Source organism: Gossypium hirsutum, chromosome A07, assembly GCF_007990345.1.
Source record: "Gossypium hirsutum isolate 1008001.06 chromosome A07, Gossypium_hirsutum_v2.1, whole genome shotgun sequence".
In the NCBI taxonomy this organism is placed as follows: domain Eukaryota; kingdom Viridiplantae; phylum Streptophyta; class Magnoliopsida; order Malvales; family Malvaceae; genus Gossypium; species Gossypium hirsutum.
In genome coordinates this window covers 97,524,794-97,544,040 of record NC_053430.1, presented here as the reverse complement: position 1 = coordinate 97,544,040, position 19,247 = coordinate 97,524,794, and the positions used below count along the sequence as shown (strand labels likewise).

General features: G+C 34.8%; 3 protein-coding genes across 9 annotated transcripts in view; 1 reads left to right on the top strand and 2 right to left on the bottom strand.

Annotated features, from left to right (window-relative positions):
- The window catches only part of LOC107938775 (titin), a 29,595-nt gene extending 24,069 nt beyond the window's left edge, over nt 1-5,526 (top strand). For all 7 annotated transcript variants that reach the window (XM_041116848.1, XM_041116846.1, XM_041116844.1 and 4 more), the window contains 9 exons: nt 108-347; nt 422-538; nt 636-2,939; nt 3,046-3,147; nt 3,230-3,343; nt 3,463-4,092; nt 4,224-4,337; nt 4,423-4,533; nt 4,724-5,526. In XM_041116848.1, coding sequence (XP_040972782.1) covers nt 108-347; nt 422-538; nt 636-2,939; nt 3,046-3,147; nt 3,230-3,343; nt 3,463-4,092; nt 4,224-4,337; nt 4,423-4,533; nt 4,724-5,281 — 4,290 coding nt within the window. In that variant the 3' untranslated portion in view covers nt 5,282-5,526. The remainder of the gene's footprint in view (nt 1-107; nt 348-421; nt 539-635; nt 2,940-3,045; nt 3,148-3,229; nt 3,344-3,462; nt 4,093-4,223; nt 4,338-4,422; nt 4,534-4,723) is intronic.
- A 742-nt stretch (nt 5,527-6,268) lies between these two features.
- Nucleotides 6,269-6,952, bottom strand: LOC107938778 (40S ribosomal protein S17). The gene has a single exon (XM_016872017.2). The coding sequence runs from the start codon at nt 6,852-6,854 to the stop codon at nt 6,426-6,428; it is 429 nt and encodes a 142-aa protein (XP_016727506.1). The 5' UTR covers nt 6,855-6,952; the 3' UTR covers nt 6,269-6,425.
- A 985-nt stretch (nt 6,953-7,937) lies between these two features.
- LOC107938782 (pescadillo homolog) lies at nt 7,938-12,623 on the bottom strand. The gene is made up of 13 exons (XM_041116841.1): nt 12,434-12,623; nt 12,242-12,327; nt 11,398-11,646; nt 11,185-11,310; nt 10,981-11,065; nt 10,757-10,867; nt 10,291-10,384; nt 9,876-10,138; nt 9,613-9,720; nt 9,395-9,516; nt 8,930-9,149; nt 8,606-8,800; nt 7,938-8,231 (listed from the first exon to the last, which is right to left on the bottom strand). The coding sequence occupies exons 1-13, from the start codon at nt 12,461-12,463 to the stop codon at nt 8,121-8,123; spliced, it is 1,800 nt and encodes a 599-aa protein (XP_040972775.1). The 5' UTR covers nt 12,464-12,623; the 3' UTR covers nt 7,938-8,120.
- Nucleotides 12,624-19,247: the final 6,624 nt, after the last annotated feature.

The window sequence follows — 19,247 nt, the reverse complement described above, 5'->3', positions numbered from 1 at the left end:
TGTCTAATCTTGTTCGTTTGTCATATCAGTTATCACCATTCAATTGCTTCTCGTCATTTAAGTAGCAGATTTCTCAAGCCCTCGACTAATGTATTAATTTCGAACAGAATGTTGAGCCAGCACTAGCAGGTTTTGAAGAAAAGCCCAAATCCGACTCGGAACCCGTGGCTGAAGACCAAAGTAATGAAACAATCCCTGAAGACACCAAGAGCCAAGATGATGAAACCAGTCAAGAAATCAAGGAACATATTACAGAGGAACTGAAAGACAAACTGAAGGATGAAGACTATATTAACAGAGAAGAAAATGAAAACAAGGTTACCAACGTTGTCGTTTTGTCTGAAAAGGTAAAGAGCTTGTAAGATATTTTGTCTTCATGTTTATTCAAGGTGAATTTCAGTTACATTATCATTGTTGGCAGGTTGATAAGGAAGTTGAGAAAGCTGATGTTAGTGAAGCCATCAAAGAACATGTCATGGAGGAAGAAAGTAGTACAAATGAAATTCCTCCAGTATCAAGAGGAGATGAAGCAAATAAGGTCATCTCAGTAATTCTTAATAAATAGTTATATACTTCTATTAAAATAGTTCTTTTTATGTGTCAAAATCTCAAACATTTTAACTATGTGTTAACAGGCAAAAGACTACAATTCAGTCTCAACTGAATGTATCAAGGAAGCTGAGTCCAGAGAGCACATAGAAGCAGAACAAACAGAGGTTGAAAGAAAATCAACCCATGACAAAGAAGGATCCCACATTATAGAAGAATTAGAAGAAAGGAGACAGGGTGAAGAGTCCACAGATCCAGCAAAAGTGTCCAGTGAAGATAGAGAAGCAGAAGAAAAAGCTGAGATTATCGATGACGTGAAACTCTGCCGTGAAGAGAGTCATATTGAAGTTGCGACAGACTTAAGAGCACAGATGAGCTTAAACGATGCTGTGAATGAGGAGCTCATAAATACATTGAATATCAGCTCAGTCAAGATGGGTCTAGAAACCATTAAAGATGATGCCAATCAAGAGACTAAAGAAGTAGAGATGGGGCAGCTTGAAGATATATCCTCCGACTTGGCACTTGAAGTCCCACTTAATGACAACAATGAAGTGGAGGTAATCAAGAGAGATGCAGATGCACTTTACATGCACAAAGATCAGGTTGCTGAACCTGAGAAAGGCCCAACAGCAGAACTGGAAGACAATAAAACTGAAGACATTGAAGGAGTACCTGAAACATCATCTGATTACATCTCTCAAAGAGTTGAAACTATTCTCATCGATGATATTGGTTCAACCAATACTCTTCCAGAAGAGAAACCAGATGAGCAACTTCAAAGTTCTGCTTGCACATTGCTTTCTGAGGGTGAAAATATCAGAATTGCAAACCCGATTGAGAATATTGAAGAAGAGATCCAGAAGGATGCTGAAATAAAACATGAGAGCCGAGAAGATTCTTCTGACACAAAGAGAATAGAAGAGGTACGCTTGCCAAATGAAGAACAAGGAGAGCTTAAAGCAGTAGAGACAATTGCTGATGAGGGTCTTCCTAATGTGGAACCGGAGGAGAAAATTCAAACTACATTTTCAACATTGGCTTCCAAGGAAAGCGAACATGGAACTGGAGCCATAAATGAGGAGATAGAATATGGCAAAACAAAGGAAGAAATACCCACAAAGCTAGATGCTGTTGCAGGAGATGGAATAACTGGTGAGCAGACTCTTGAGACTAATAAACCCGAGGAGAAGACTACGAGCTCTCCATTAGTTTCGGACGAAGAAGAAAATGTGAGCAAAGCTGAAAAGATGGAAGAAGAGAAAAAAAATGAAGCAGACATGAGTCCGGACAAGATTTCAGAAGATCCTTCTGATGCAAAGAAAAAAGCTGAGACATGCTTAGAAAAACAAGAGTTTCAGGAGCTTAATGATGCAACAAACGATGAAACTGCTGCTGCTCAAGCTCTTCAAATGGAGGAATCAAATGAACAATCTTTGTATTTAGAATTCCCTGTTCAGAACCCAAAGCATGAAGCTGATGCCAGCAAAGAAGAAGAAAAGGTGAAGGAACCTGAAATGCTTGAAAAGGAAGGACCTGGTGAGCCTGAAACTAAGGAGACAGAAGATGAGAAAACAAGCGAAGGGGAAATCATAAAAGACAAGACAGAAGAAGATGCTTCTGATGCACAGATTACAGTAGAGAAAAGCTCACACAAGCGAAGTTCCATTGGGCTAGAAGCTGTCAAAGAAGATGAAATGACTGCTGGTACAGCCGGGAAGATAGAATGTAAGAAAATGGAGGAAGCAAAATTCTTACGAAGTGATATTAGAGATGATGTGACCTTGCAAAAGGAACAGCTTAAGGAGGATGAAGCTCTTGCAGTAGATGATAATGCTACTTCTCAGACTACCGCAACAGAGAAACCCAAGGAGCAAATTTCAAATTTGGTTGCCACATTGCAATTTGAGGAGTATAAGCACAAAACTGTTGATGAAGTTGGCAATACCGAGGAGGAGGATATGAAGGAAAAAGAAACTGAAAATGGACACATTGATGGAGTAAAGAAAGAGGAAAAGATAAGCCAGGAAAAGGACAAGATAAAGGAAGCCGAAGCCATTTTGAGAGGTGAAACTAACCACCATCATATCACAACCTCTGTATTGCCTTCTGAGGTCCAACGAGATGAAACAAATAAAACAGAATTTAAAGAAGATGAGGGTCACGAGAAGATTCCGGAACTAAAAGGAGAGGTTGAAGAAGCTTCGAATTTCAAAAGGGAGATACATGAAAAGGCTTTTGACAATGAACTACTCAACGAAGAAACAAAAGATGCTGCAATCAAAGAGAATATTGTCAAAGCAAGAGATGGGACAGACGGTGAAGAAAATCAGTGTGAGCAAACAAATGAAGGAAATGAAATCATACTGAATGAAGTTTCAAAAGAAGAGGTAAGCAATACTAGCTCAAAACCTTAATAATTGCATGTATTTCTTATTCATTCTCCTTTCTATTATTGTCTTCGATAACCACTAACTGAGTGGCCAAAATCAACAGGTTGCTTCTTATTCGACTTCCCATTCAGAAGAGCCGATCAAAGATGAGGCAAGAGAAAATGTGGGTAAGGATGAACCGATTGAAGACAATACATTTGAAGAGGTCAGGAAACTGAAACTAAACTTTGTTCACCGTATTCGCTCATGTTTTTTAATATCTAAATTGAACCTTTGATCTATAACAGTTCATTGTGGAAGCTCAAAAGACCAGTGAGAATGAGATAATCGAAAAGCAGATCAAAAATGCAGTTGTTGAGGATCGAGGCCAAGCTTCAGCTGTCAGGATTGAAACCACAATAGTATGAACCCTCCTTTCGAACTTTGCCTAATATTTTATGCAAATGAAACTCTAGTTGGAAACAGAACAGTTTTGTTTGACTTCATAAATCTAAGCAGCTCTTCATTCATCTTTTATCAGGAATCAAGCTCCAAAATATCCATTGCAGAAGGCAATCAAATACTCAATGATATTCAGCAGACTGATGAAACAACAAAGACAGCATCTGATAAGCAGATTCCAAGGGAATTTGATCATATTGAGAACATGGAGATAACAAGTTTGGTCGTCAGGGAATATGTTCGGATAGATTTGCAGGACAGAGTTGATCCGCAAAAGGCTGAAATCGGAGATGTCAAAGAGATCTATTCAGGAGGAATAGAACATGCTGGAGAAAAAACAGTAAATAATTCAAGTGAAGAAATAATCAAGGAGTCTGTATCCATGGAAGATTTGACTAAGATATCATCATCTGACCATGTCGAAAACTTCACGAAAGGAACTTCACAATTGACTCGAGACACGATTGAGAAAGAAGCAAAAGATGAAACTGATGCTTCCCGATTTCTTCTTGTGGACAAACAAGAGAATAAATATCCAGCTCCAGTAGATGCAGGAGAAGAAAAAGAACAGATGGAAGTGGAAACTCGAGATAAAGATTCTTCAGATATGAAGATTGGAGACAATATATGCTCGGAGCAGGAAGAAAACAAGGAGCTAAAATCTGTTGTGGAGGAGAAATCTATAGTTATCCAACCTCCACAAACAAAGGTTAGATCCAATTTAAACCTTAATAATTTCATGCACTCTTCACTGGTTCCATTTTCTCTCTTCTTTTTGTTTTGCTCTTACACTTTATATATGAACTCAACAACTGCTAACAATGGGAGCAATCTTGACAGATCAATGAGGACCTGATTTCTCATTTTGAAGATGGCAGCAAAGAAGATGAACATACTGGAGACAAAACAAAAGAAACCTTCGAAGTCCCAACATATGAAATTCAAAATGAAAAGGTCAGTTCTCGAAATGCTCATCTATAATCTTTTGGTTCTTTTCTTGCCTCTTCTCTTTTGATCTTGAATCTTAAATTCACAACAGCCCACCTTGGAAACTCCAAAGGATGCTGCAAGAGACAATATCAAGAAAGAGACCGTTGCTAAAGATGAAACTGTGAAGGATGACATGAAAGAAGCCACTATAGTAGAGGAAGTAAGAATCTAGTAAGAAAAATGATATCACATTATGAGTAAGGCAATGAAACAACTTCAAGCTTAATGTAGTTTAAGAGGGCTCTAAAAGAATCCTTTTCAAGGTCCATCCATGGAGTCTAAACATAAGTCATTACATAACATACTATGTCCAGCATAGATATATCACTAATGTAACATTTGGCGAACAGATTCCAGGAGAGAAAGATTCTATTGAGTGCAAAAAGACAACAAATTCAATTGGCAAGCAACAGTTTCCAACAGAACAGCAGGATGAAGCTTCTGAAACCTCAGACAAAATTGTAGTTGGAGATTTGGAACCTAGAAATGCTCAAGAGATATATTCAGAAGCAGGACCCGATAATGGAAAAGAGAAAAGACCAGAGAATGAAGGTGCTGAAAAATCTGAGGAACCTGAATCAGAGGATTCAGCTAAGCTATCATTGTATGACCTACTCCAAAGATCCACAAGAGGATTACAAGGAGCTAAAAATGTGATTGAAGAAAAGGAACTAGTGGTAAGCAAGGAAGAACCACCAGAGGAAGAAGCAAAAACAGATGAAGATGAAGGTGATGAAAACAGTAAGACAGAACCCGGTATTAAACCACATAAAAAATCTCATAACATACTGTCAGGTGTTGGATCGAAAGTGAAGCATTCGATTTCCAAGATGAAGAAGGCAATTACTGGTAAATCATCTCATTCAAAAGAATCGAAACCAATATCACCAAAGGAGAGCAAGAAATGAAGATTATCCAATTCCAATTGTGTCAATCAACAAAGAATCACGTATGCTTAGGTGGTTTCTAATAATGGTTTCTTTTCAGTCAAATTGTTTTATGTTCATGGCATTGTTTGTTTAAGCTTGGAGTGTTTTTACAGCATATTGAGAAAGTGGTGTTTCTAGTTACTTTTTCATGAAAATACTGGGAGAGTAAACAGAACTGTAAAACGGAGTATTACGAAGTCGCAATATTTCTAAGCTTGCTATAATCACATTTATGCCGATCAGTTTGTTCATTGAAGATTACATCACCTAATTTTCTCCATTGAAAAAACTCAAAACCAAAACCTTCCTAACCTTGCTTAAGGGATATTGAGCTCTTTACTACTCAACCCAACAAGTGTTCGTCTTCCATGCATTTATCCATATGTAATATTAATCCAACCATGATCATGGAATATAAAGACAACAAAAAATATGATACCAAAGATCATGGAAGTTGGATAATATTAACTACAAGTTGATGGATGCCTTTGGCACAGCAGAAATGATACAGCTGTGGAATTGAACCATACTTTATTTGAACATCATATTCAGTCTCTTTCTTGCAATTTCCATTGAAATTTGCGGAACACGAGACTTTTTATTGAAAAGAACCTCCCTATGAGCACACTTCAAAGACAATCTGAATACATGGAATTGAATCATATCTCACTAGAATTTAATAAGCAATGATCATCTTTTTAGTTTCTTGATTTCGATTGCAACTGAAAATTGCAAAACAAGAACTTAATATATAAAACAAATTCCCTATAAACTGAATTGAGATTCATTAACCTAAAAAGGAACTCCGAATTTGAATGCCAAATGAGGGCTTGAACTCATACTCTTTACCCCTTCATTTCGATCTTTCAAAAGCTAAAAACAAACTTAGAAATAAAAAATGATTTCCAAAGAGAAAATGAACTCAATAGGAATTAATTAAACAAGCTAACAACTAAATATTACCCGTTCCAAAAACCTTCGAAAGGTAGTTCTTATCAAACTTAATAAATTTTCAGTAGCATTAGACATAACTAAAATGGTTGCAACAAAAACACAAAATCCCAAAAGAAAACATATCAAACTTAAAATTAAGAACCCATCATATCCATGGAAAACCCACCACTTAAAACCTCCTTCCGGGTCCTCCACCACGTCCGAACCCGACTTGAGGAACCTGAACAGCAACCGGATCAACCTTAACAATCCCGGGAAGATCGGCCATTCCAAGAAGTGAAAGCATATCAATGGTTTCCTTATCAACTTCTATTGAATCAACAGCAATAGCCGATACATCGGGGACGAAATCCATACGACGCTCACGCTCTTCTTCCTGAAGCTTCAGAGAAATGCCACGAACCGGACCCTTCTGGATCCGTTTCATCAAATGGGTTGAGAACCCAGCAATCTTGTTCCGGAGCCTCTTGGATGGGATAATAGCTACTTCTTCTATAACCTTTTTGTTGGTGTGGAAATCAAGGGTCATGCGAGAGTAGTACCGCTCGATTACCTGACGAGACGATTTCTTCACGGTCTTCGTACGGACGCGTCCCATTGTTTGGATCGGTAGAGGGGCTGCGTGGCTGAAGTCTTTGCAAAGAGAAAACTAAGGAAGTTAAGGTTAGGGTTAGGGTTTTTAAGTTAGGGATTTTATATATGGAGAAGGAAATTTTGAATTGGGCTTAAGATTTATTTTTTTATTTGGGTTTGGTTGAGCCCAATTAGATAAATATTACTCATCACAATTATTTAACTTCATCACTAAATTTTAATATTTTATAAAAAGTTATTTTTTTGGTAAGATATAATTTTGATTTTAAATTTGTATTTGTACTTATAACCTCTCCATCAATCTTAAATTTGGATAAAAACGTGTTTAAGTGCACTTCAACTTATGTATCTTATTTGTTACAATAACAACGGAGACTCAATCAACACAATTTTTATTAACTAGATTATAACACAATGAGGATGAAAAAATATACATAAAAACATATTTATGAACATTTTATATAAAAATTAAATAGAAATGAAGCTTTCAACTATTCTCAAAAGTCACAAATGGCAATATCAACACCATTTATATTTGTATCAATCCTATCTTTTATGGTTGAATGAAATACGTTCCTATCAATGTTTTTCAAATTGAATTAATGGTCAAACCATTCAAGTTACCAGTTTATTAGCTTGATAATCCAACGAATTTGACTAAAAAATATTAAAATTTTAAAAATGATTTAACTGATTTTTTAATCAATTTAAACGAATTTCCAATCTAACCTATTTTAAAAGTTGAAGTTTCGCATCTCCATACCGTAAATCAGCTCGCTGACCTTCTGACCAAACCGTTGCCTCCAGCTACCTTCCATCGGGGGCGTAAGGATGCATAAAGCTAAAGGTCTCTTATTAGTTAATTAATTTCTCCTTTCCAAGATTGATTTTATTAAAATACTTAGCTTTGATTTTTCTTCATTTTCTCTTTCATTATTGGATACACTAAAATTTATATTCTTCGGCTCTGATTAGTGGAAATTGTTCATTTTTACCCTCAACATTAAGAGCTTGTATGTAATTATACCAATAGGCAATAGGAACCTTTTGATTCTCTAATTTTGGGACTGCACGATAGATATGAATATATTATGATGAACCCAGTTTTTGTTTTTTTATCATTCCAAATCTCAATAACTTTAAACCATAACTTAACAAAATTTTAGCCATTTACACCAACAATTGGCGCAACTCTTAAACTTACAATCACTATCAACTTTAACTAGCTTTGTCATAAAACAATATTACCAAAAACATAAAAATAAAAACCTCAAGAAACTTGTGCTTTTCTATGCTTCTTCTCAGATTTCTGAGCTGCTTCAATATTCCTCTTCCGCTCCTTGAGTTTTTCAACACGCTCCTTCTTCTGTTGCTTGCCCATCTGACCAAATCGAAATACAATCAAGTCAAACCAAAGATGAAACATCGATTCATAATGTCAAATTCTTCCTCTCTTTTTTTCCTCATGTGTCCAACACGTTCAAACATGGGCAATGCTATGATCTTTCACATATAGAATAACTATAAAAAGATCGAAACATGCCTATGTCGGATACATACTCATCCCCTTCCCTTTTTTCCCCAAACCAGAGAAAAACACTATAAATTAATAAACTATTGCCTGGTGGGAACTACTAAGATGAAACCCATATCTATGCTGGCAAACTTCCAAATTGATAGATCAACTACAACAAAACTATGATAACATGGAAAGTCGGGTGCTCAAAGCTATGATAAGAAGGTTAATGAAGTTACCTCAATGGCCTTATAAAGCCCCCTCTTTTTACGAGACATCATGAGTCTTGATGGATCCTCGGCACTTTGCTCTTCTACATCAGGAAGAGATTGTTCCTTAGACTTGGTATCCTCAGAGTTCAGCTTATTTATACTTGAGACACCCTGAAGTTCCATTTTCAATTCATTATGATACTGCTTCTCAAGAAGCATCATCTGCAAAAATATAAAACCATTAAGTCAGTAACGGCATAAGTGAACTTCCTAGGATCTCCCATGTAAAAGCAATATAATTTTTGAATATCCATCGTGTATTGAATTTTCTAGAACTCCAGCACAACATACCTCTTGCTTCTTCTCAGCAGCCTCCATAGCCTCTGTTCTATTGATAAACCCTTCTGCCAACATATTTTGAGAGTTATCCAACTCATCATTTCCCGTGCCAGGCAAAGGTTGAATATCACTTTTTGCAGCAGCCTGTAGTTGTCTAATGGTCTTGGCATAATCAGGAACATACCCTTCAGCCTCATCATCAACAAAAGGTGACAGATGTGGAGGTGGGTCCCTATTGACAGGAAGATGGCCATATCAAACACCGATGGCATTGACATGAAATGACAATATTCCAGCTTCAATTGCAATTAAATGATTCATATCGATTCAAGGGGGTATGCACACACCAAATTATATAAATGAAGAAACCAAATTAGAAAATGAGAACCAGAAGGAATACATTGAACCAAAACAAAAGCAAAAAGTTAAAACACAGTGATTAAATAGATATTTCAAGAGCAAGTTCCAAAAATTTACCTCCCAACCATATATGGCTCAGTTGGCAAGATGATTCGTGCATTTATGCAGTCATAAACCCACTGAGGTTGAACATATTCTCTTGAAAGATACACATGTCCCTGGGTTGGTCTGTCCACAATCTACACAAACAAAAACATCAAGTAAAAAAGGAAGTCTCCAAAACCAAAATTACCAGGTGCCTGCAAATCTCACACATGTTCTGTTTATTGGCGCACCTGATGAGTGATGCTATCATCAGATTCAGCAAATGGAGCTCCATCTCCTTCCCAAGAAACAATACCTCCAAAAGCAGGAATGACAAAAAGCAGGGATTCTCTTGGAACCTGAATACAAGGAGCATTAGGAACTATTCCAACAGAAATGAACTAATCTAAAGAAATCAAAGCCACTTAGTGTACTGCTTCTGTTGAACAAAATGAAGCAAATCTACACAGACTTGATATAGAATAGAACTTCAGCCAGGAAGAATTAATCTCACCTCACGACTCAAGAAAATTTTCTTATTTTGAAAAAGAATTTTACAATTCCTTGTAGTTTCGTCTTCCTCAATTTCACTGGATGCATCTTGAACAAGGTGCATTAGTGCACCAGGTTCATTGGCAGGCAGTTGATGCTGAAGTTGAGCAAGTCGTAAGTCAGACTCCTCCTGCTCTTGCTCCGATCTAGATGAACCAGCAACTCGAGGTTCTTGAATAACGGCTCTGTGGTTAGCATCAAAATACCTTGATAATGCATAGAGATCTGCAGTATTCAGAAACAGAAGATTAATATTATCATATACATCCAAGAGGAAGAAATTTACAAGAATAATTCATAGTCAGCACTTAAAACTGCATATAATTCTGAAAAGAACGTGCAAGTGTCATTACAAAAAGTAAAGCAATAAAGCAAACCTGCTGCCAGAGCCTCCAACCGGGGATCCAAAATAGGAGGATACTTCACATTTATAGAATGATAAAGTTGAAAATTGACAAAGCCAAGAAGTGCCTGCACTCAAAATAAATAAATGAAAAAGAAATAAAAGCCAATAAATAGAAGTAACTAGTAGATAACAACAGCTGGCGATAAAGTAGCTTGAAACAATTTACAAACTTATCATAAAAGTAGCAAAGCAATATAGGAGGAAGATATGACTTAAATTGATAGGTAATCTAAAATTAAAAAGGTAAAATAAAAATAACATAACAAGAACAACAACTAATAGCTTCTCCTTCATGCTCTTAAAAGCTTATTTTACCTATGTTTCTAAGACTTCACGACACACCTTCCACCTTTCTGACTATGACAGTCCTTGCTCATTAATAAAAAGATTCTATATCTGTTTACAAACTAGGCAACGTGGAGAGAGAAAGATGTAACCTCATAAAATTCCAAAAATGTTAGCATGACATTGAAGTCAACATCATCAGTTAATACTTGTTGCCGTGCATGTGGTGCTAACCATGTGATTTTTTGACCATCAACCTCAGCCTGCATGAGGAAGAGAGTAACCTTAAACAACATGCATAATAGAGAAGGTAGAAACTGCATAATAGCTGGCAGGAAAAATAATTACAATTAACAGCAACATAAGGTCCCAGTACCTGGTAATATATACCCTTTACAGCCACAAAAGCCTTCCGCAATTTATGTGTGCGAGAAATGTAGGCTTGCCATTCATGACACAACCTGAAAAAGAACCGAGAATAGCAAGACAAAGATGCAACTGATGAGATTCTAGAAGTAAGGTAACCATCAATCCCTCTCTTCTTGTTTTATTACTCAATAATAATGAAAAACACACCAACCTTCGACAGTTATGAATGCGCTTCACTTCAATTTTAAGCCTATCAATGGCAGGCAACATTGCGAACAGGTGCACCATTGTAAGAGGATCATCCAAATCTCTAAGTGCATCAATAAATGTTGGATACCTAAAATACCAAACACATTTAGATACTACAGAATTCATACAACTACCAACGAGAGGAAATAAAACATACAAAGATTGTTTCACAAACCTATCACGGATGACCATATCAAGTCTGTAAGAAGGTGCACGAGATAGAAGAAGCTTTGCTAACTCATCATTCTTTTTAGCCTTAGCTTTCTTTATCTTCCTTTGATATGCCCTTATTTCTCTAAACTTCTCAAGTAGTGGATCATGAAGAATGTACATGACATCCTTCAAGTGATAGTAAGTATGATGATTTCCTTTCACTTTCTTCTTTGGCTCTCTCGGAAATACTCCTTTGTGGATGCATAATTTCCTGCAATATTAAATCCATTAAAGCAAAACGAAGCCTACCATATTTAATAAAAAATAACACACCCCATCAATACGCGTTTCATTTCGTTGAGGCTTTTTTTGATGTTTTCTTACTAAAATCCTCGATTTATAATAATAATAATAATAATAATAATAATAATAATAAAAGCAAAATCATATCAATTAAAAAAAAACAAATAGCTTTAAAATATAACATAAAATGAACATAGTAATAAACTCATGCTGAAGTAAAAAGCTAGCAATAAGAATATTTTCCATACACACTTCTTCTAGCTTTAAAATATAACATAAAATGAACATAGTAATAAACTCATGCTGAAGTAAAAAGCTAGCAATAAGAATATTTTCCATACACACTTCTTCTCTTTGGTTCAGTGAGCAAAAAACAGTTAGCAAATATAGCAACTAACTGCTACCTGATGAACTAATCTCAGCTTAACGAAGCTCAATAGTTTCAAATTCTTAGCTAATTGATCTTCGAAGCTAAAAACAACATGAAAAAAAATGATAAAAGAAGGCAAATAAAGGAAGCTTAAATAATAATAATTAATAAAAGTGAGAAAGAAGAGATGAACCTGAAATCCGAAAGGCTAACTTGAAGGATTTTAATAGCTTGTGACCTCGTCACATATCTCGCAGCATTTCCTTCCTTTTTCTTTCCCTGTAAAATTTCACCATAAATTATGAGAAAAAAAAATCCTTACAATAAGTCAAATTTGAAAATTGAAATCGCCAATTTGAAAGCAATAAAGTTCAAAAGAACTTGCCGGAGGTCGGTAGTGCTTTGGTTTCCCCATACTACTGTGGATAGAGTTGAGAAAATGAGAACCAAAAGAGCCAAAAAAAAATTAAAAAAAAAGGAGAGGCGCAAAAAGGCAGAAGAAACACTTAGGGTTTAAGCTGTAGATAAATATAGGATTTTGAAAACGATGACGGCTATCCGGGTAGGATTCTCCTTTCATGGGCTTAGGTAACTGTGTGGCCCAGATAACTTTAGATTATTTCGCTTATGTTTTAAAGTTTTTAATTATAGTTTATTTAAGGGTAAACTATCCGAATAGTCACTAATTTTTTTATATTTCTATTTTAATCATCAAACTATAAAAACATTCAATTTAATCACTAAAATATCCGAATTTGTTTTTTAATCTGTGTCGTTAAAGCATAAGCAGCTCTACAACGTAAACTTTTTTAAAAAATTAGTTTAAGTCGTGGGTCTGGTCACATTATTATCTTACATTATTTTTTATTTTTTATTTTTTATTTTTCCCTATTTCTTTCAAAAATTTTTCATTTTTTATTTCTGATCCTTCTTTCTTTATTTTTAGTAACTTTAGCCATAGTTACTGTCTCCAACAAAATTCGCTGCCGAAAAACTCTCATCTTCATCATTTTTTAAACTACATAAGTGATTTCTTTGAAAACAATAAGCACAATGGCCAAAAGCATTGTTAGCTCAAAATAAAGGCTTCCAATCCGTCATCATACGCCTTTGAATCGCAGCCAACCCAAGATATGTTACTCTCTGCCACATTCCTCTTTCTTATTCTTTAAATCGTCAATATGTTGCCCAAAAAGACTTTAACCTACAAAGCCCGAGATGAGTATGGGTTCTTCTATTCTCTCTTGTCTTCTATTTTCTTCCTCCTAATTTCTTTTGGATATTTTTTTTCAAGATTCTTGCATGAAGATGGCTCTTCCCTCTCTCTTTCATCTATTTTTGCAAGCTTTGGTGGTTTCTAGGTTTATGGTTTTATGTAACACTCTGTACCCAACTCGATCGATAGGTCCGATTACAAAATGTCATGTCATCTCCGAAATAAACTATGAACAATTTACAATTAAATTGGACGACTAACATGACTAAAACAGCTATATATGCCGTCTTTAATCATACTTAACTTAGTTCAAATATTGTTAGTAACATCTTAACATAGTTCAAATATTGTTAGTAACATCTTAACATGTTTAATTAGTTATCCTGCTAAACAAAAATACAACTATAAATTTATAGTTTAAAAATCTTAACAAACGGACTTATGAAAATTTGATAATAACAACTTTAATATTTTTAATCGATTTCTCTACGTTGTAAATAAAATACTACGGTTCATATTTTGTTAAAAAAAATTTTGACCTCGAAGCTTAGCCTCTAGGTTGCCCACTATATGCATGTTACAGTTAAGAATACAAGTTCGCCTCAGCTTGAATGAATTCTGACCTAGTCCCTCTTCATCTCCTTATTTAAACCATTATACCTGGAAAACATAACAAAAACTAAGTAAGTTTGAATGAACTTAGTGACTTACTAATATAACATATCATTTATGAATTTATAAGTTAGAACTTCATGAGTCTGATCTCCTGTTTGACATCACTTGCATAATTATAGTTGGCACATATTCCTGACGTACTCTTGTCATCCATTGTGTTGGCTCAAGTTGAAAATTTGTACACTTTCTGCATTGTCACAATCCTCTATTTCTATCACCCATGCTATAGGCTACAATTTGGAATGATTTCATGCAATATAGATTTTTACATTTTTTGCGAACAGAACATATGCGAATTACCTTAGCAATTATCATCATTGCGGATTAATGTACTACAGATTGATTCCATAAAACTTATGCATGGAGATTCACACTTGGGGAATTTTTTACATGCGGATTTACACATAAAATATTATATATGCGAACTTGAGCTTGGTGAATACATACTTGCAAACCTTTATATGCGGAATCATAATCACAAATTTATATATGTAGGTTCGTACTTGTGAACTCATTCTTAAATAATATTCATTGCTAAACTCTTGTTTGGTGGATAGTCACTGCTAGACTCTTATTTGGCAAATAGTCACTATAGACTTTTGATTTTAAATATAGTCTTTGGCGGACTCCTATATGAAAGATGATCCCTACATGAAAGAAGATCCCTACGGATTTGGCTTGAGAAAAATAATTTATACAAATTCACGTAGCTTGAACATAAAGACAAACCCATGCGACCTCTTACTTTAATAATAGTCCATACTGACTCTGGGGAAAGATAGTCTCTTTGAACTATTAAAACTTGAAATATTAATATAAGATCATCTAACTGCCATAGCTTGAATCATAAAAATAAATCCAACGAACTATCATACATACGGGTTCATACAGAAAATTCATGGATGTCAACTCATATATGGCAAACTCATTCATAAGGATCCATAACGAACATTTAAATAGAGATGCGAATTCATATACATGAACTATTATGCGGACTTCACATAGTGGAATTCTATGTATAACTTTGTCATGAAGCTTAGGGAACAAGACCAGCGGCCTGTGGTGACTTGAATCATGAGATAAGTCTAGCAAACCATCTTATGTTGAGTGTGCCCATGGCCACGGAGCTCGCTTACATACATGAGGCTTTAAGCCTTAGACTCCGCAAAGTTTCATATTTGAAAGAACTCACGTAAGGTTATCATATACATGTGCGCATATATCTCAGTAAAATCTATCTGAACCTACGCAAAGCCAAAATCATGCGTATACACTCTCTGTACAAACCGCCTGAACCTCTGCAAAACCAATAACATGTGAACATGTGACACAGAATGCACAACATGATATTTCTTCATATTGTTGGGAAATGTGTCCATATTGTAGTAAATATGTAACTGTTTTCTATTTATTTGAACGATGAATAAATAAAGTTAATTTCACATTTCAGTATTATGTCTTTTATATTTTGCATGCATAACAAAATCATGACAAACAAAAATTAGCTCATTGATTGTCTAAAGTTCAAACTGAAGAAAAGTGACATTGTAAATAATGTTTATATTGCAAGAAAGACAAGTTACTTCAGTAGATAATCTAAATAAGTCTGTAATCCCGTAAAAGAATCAAAGCGAGCATTTGACTCAAAACTTAGAATGATTGTTATGTCATCTACAACTCCAATTGGGGAGATGGCTAGTATTGGCTATCGGAGCAATTTACTCCACGAGTATAGACATAAATGTATTCATTGGTAGAATGATACATTGGACTAAACCCAAGATGAATAAATTCTAGATCTGTTTGTGAATTAATTCACTTGTGACGTTCATGGTGTGATTTACCTAAATCCTGAGTTAGTCACTGACCATCCGTATGCAACTCATGTGATTTGATATAAGTGGAGGCTTATGCTCTAATGATGATCGAGCCCATAACCGGTATGTTGAGTGCATGACTTGTGTATGACATGGCTTTAATAGCAACATTTGAATTCATAACTCAATTAAAGAGTTAATGATATCCTCTCATTGACATTGTGTGAATCGATAAATATGGAACGTGACCATGGGTTGCTAGTTCTCGAACAACAGTTTATCACAATCATTTGTTGACAGTGATTATATTTATCATTAAAAAGACATAATAGTGACAATGAGATAAAATATGTTTGTATTGAGTGAATGGATTTAACTCAAAGGAATCAAGGATTTCATATGAGGGAAACACACATATGACGATGTAATTGGACAAAGTAGTTGGATGAATTGCTTTCGTAAAGAGTATACAATAAGAAGTTTTCAATCATGGTACTTCTTGTAGACTGACTCTATGATTAAGTAATTGCGAATTATCGAAGTGATGCTTATGGACATAATTGCAATCACTAGAGCCTAATTGTATATGTCTAATTGGTCCCTCCGCTATCTCATCAAGAGCTCAATCAGATTTCATTTGAACCAGAAGAAAATTCTACGACCTTTGGAATAATTTAATTGAGTCAATTTATTCGATGTGGAATTAAATTAGGTGGTCGTAAAAATTGTTTAACTAGAGAATATGATTAAAGAATTTTCAAGAAAAATTAATATGAAAAATCTAAGTGATTTTTGGAAAATTTTAATTTTGATCAAGTAAAATTAAATCAATCAGATAAATTAAAATTAATATGATATTTTTGGAAGTTAATTTTCAAGTCAGATAATTGCTCAAATTGGTAATTGAACTTTAAAATTGGACTTGAGATCGTAAATTGGACCCAATAGCCTAAAAACAGATACCAAAACCCAAAAATTGGTCAAATTGGGCCCAATATGTGAAACCGGGCCAATCGGTCTAATCAGTGGCTAGATTGAATTGGTCAGGTCGTCATTGACTTAGATCAAACCGACTCGGGGTGCCGTAAGGGTGTCACACCTGCATAATCGGACACAACGGTGCCAATGGCTGCGATGACAGCGTCTCGGTGGTTGACAGCGGTTGGTCATCGTTGGTTGAGTAGTGGAAGAGTTACACTAGATAATTTAATTTCAAATTAATTATTTCATAAATAATATTATTTTAATAATTTGATATTAAATTTAATTTATTTTATAGATAAACATTCTATTATTTTAATAAGATAAATATTAAATTTAATCTAATATTTATAAATATTAGATTAAATTTAATATTAAAGTGATTAAGTTTAATTATAATTAAACTCTCTAAACTCTCCATATATAAAAAGAGCATTGGATCATTATTTGCACACACTTGAATTCAAGAGAAAGTTGTATAGAGAAAATTCTCTAAAAATATTATTCTAGACAATTTTTAGAGATATTTTTCTAATTTACAACTTGACCTAAAAGTCTAGAGAAATTGTAAAATTACCCTACTGGTAATTTTTGTGAAAATTTTTTTGATTCAAAGCGAGCCCACACTCAGCAGACGTGAGTTTGAGGATAGCGGAGAAGACTACTCAGTCGAAGCGCTCATCCTAGACTAATCGAAAAGGTACAATTTTGATTAAGTGTTTATTATTTTAGATATCACAACTAGAGGTGTGCATGGGCCGGGCTACCTGGCCCGCCCGAAAAATGGGAGGGTTTGGGTAAAAATATAGGCCCAAAATATGGGTTTGGGTAAAAAAATGAGTCCCGTTTAGAAAACGGGCCGAGCTCGGGTAAAACTTTTTTGGCCCGGCCCAGCCCGAATTATATACTAAATATATATTTTTATTTTTAATCATATTTACATTTTATTTTCAATTTTAATATAATTAATTTTTATTATATTTTCAAATTGTGTATTATTTTAAGAATTGTTTTAGTATTATTTTTTATTTGTTTCTTGCTTTAATATTTGTTTTAAATGTATTTGATTTATTATAGTTTAAACTTTTTTTTATTTAATGAAATAAGCTAAAAAAATTAATATGGGCCGGGCCTGGCTCGGGCTTAACAATTTTATTCTGGGCCGGGCTTGGACAAATTTTTAGGCTCATATTTCAGGCCGAGCAGGGCCCGGGCCTAGAAAACGGGCCTAAAATTTTGTCTGGGCCCAGCCCATGCACACCTCTAATCACAACCAAGATCTTGTTTTGGAAAAAAAAAATTAAAACTTTGGTTTTTCCCTAAATTTATTTTCCGCTATATTTTCTAAACCCTTTTTTCCAACACATTTTCCATTTGTTGGAAAAAAAATGGTTTTAAAATAGTTTTCTTGCATAGCTAAAAATTAAAATTTTGAAAAATCGACCCGGTTTGTGATATTTATAGCAATAAACCTTAACTGAATTCATACTTATGTTTTTGGCTTAGCGGATGTTCATTGTTCTTGACTTTCAACCAAACGATCTTCTCCACTATTTTCATACCACGAACTACTTCGAGTATGGGCTCGAACCAACTTGATCGAAACACAAAACTAGAAAAAGTTTTCTCTCTTTTATTTGCGATGAAAACATAAATTCTCTCTTTTTAATAGAAACAGGTAAAATTGTTATTCTACAAAAATATATTTGATAGTTGAGAATAAATGTTATCTACTTTCCAACAAAGTAAAAATCTCTTAGAATTGTATTAATATCTCTATTGGTGCTATTTATTTATAGGAACAGAAGGTAGAATCCTTGTTGAGTTGTAATGGTTTATTTTAAAATAACTTCTTACTTAAGAGTATGAGTGGGGTGGACAGCACTAGAGCTGATCATGGGCTGGGCGACCCGGCCCGGCCTGAAGGCCCGCCCAAAAAATGGGAGGGTTTGGGTAAAAATATAGGCCTGGAAAATGGGCTTGGGCAAAAAAACGAGGCCCGTTTAGAAAACGGGCAGGGCCCGGGTATGAGTTTTTTGGCCCGGGCCTGGCCCGGCCCGGCCTGAATTATATATTAATATATTTTTTATTTTATTTTTAATCATTTTAATATTTTAATATAACCATTTTTTATTATATTGTCAATTTGTGTATTGTTTTAAAAATTATTTTAGTATCATTTTTATTTGTTTTAATATTTGTTTTTATGTTTTTAAATATATTTGATTTATTATATTTTAAAAAAAATTATTTAATGAAATAAGCAAAAAATAATAATATGGGTCGGGTCGGGCCGGGCTCGGGCTTAGCAATTTTATTTCGAAAAAAGCTTAGATAAAATTTTAGGCCCATATTTCGGGCCAGACCGGGCTCGGGCCTAGTAGACGGGCCTAAAATTTTGTCTGGGTCAGGCCCAGCCCGGCCCATTATCACATTCAGACAGCACACTCTAGTATTCCTACTAAGGTCGTCACCCCCTATTTCAATCTGACTCGTTCATCATACATGGA

What these genes read in the sequence shown, in the direction of transcription:
- LOC107938782 (XM_041116841.1), bottom strand. Translation starts at nt 12,463, where the DNA reads ATGGGGAAACCAAAGCACTACCGACCTCCG. An exon ending in TAAAGGGTATATATTACCAG is followed by an intron (nt 10,868 to 10,980) that starts GTACTGGGACCT and finishes TTCCTCATGCAG; the next exon opens with GCTGAGGTTGATGGTCAAAA. An exon ending in CTGCTGAGAAGAAGCAAGAG is followed by an intron (nt 8,801 to 8,929) that starts GTATGTTGTGCT and finishes ATATTTTTGCAG; the next exon opens with ATGATGCTTCTTGAGAAGCA.
- LOC107938778 (XM_016872017.2), bottom strand. Translation starts at nt 6,854, where the DNA reads ATGGGACGCGTCCGTACGAAGACCGTGAAGAAATCGTCTCGTCAGGTA.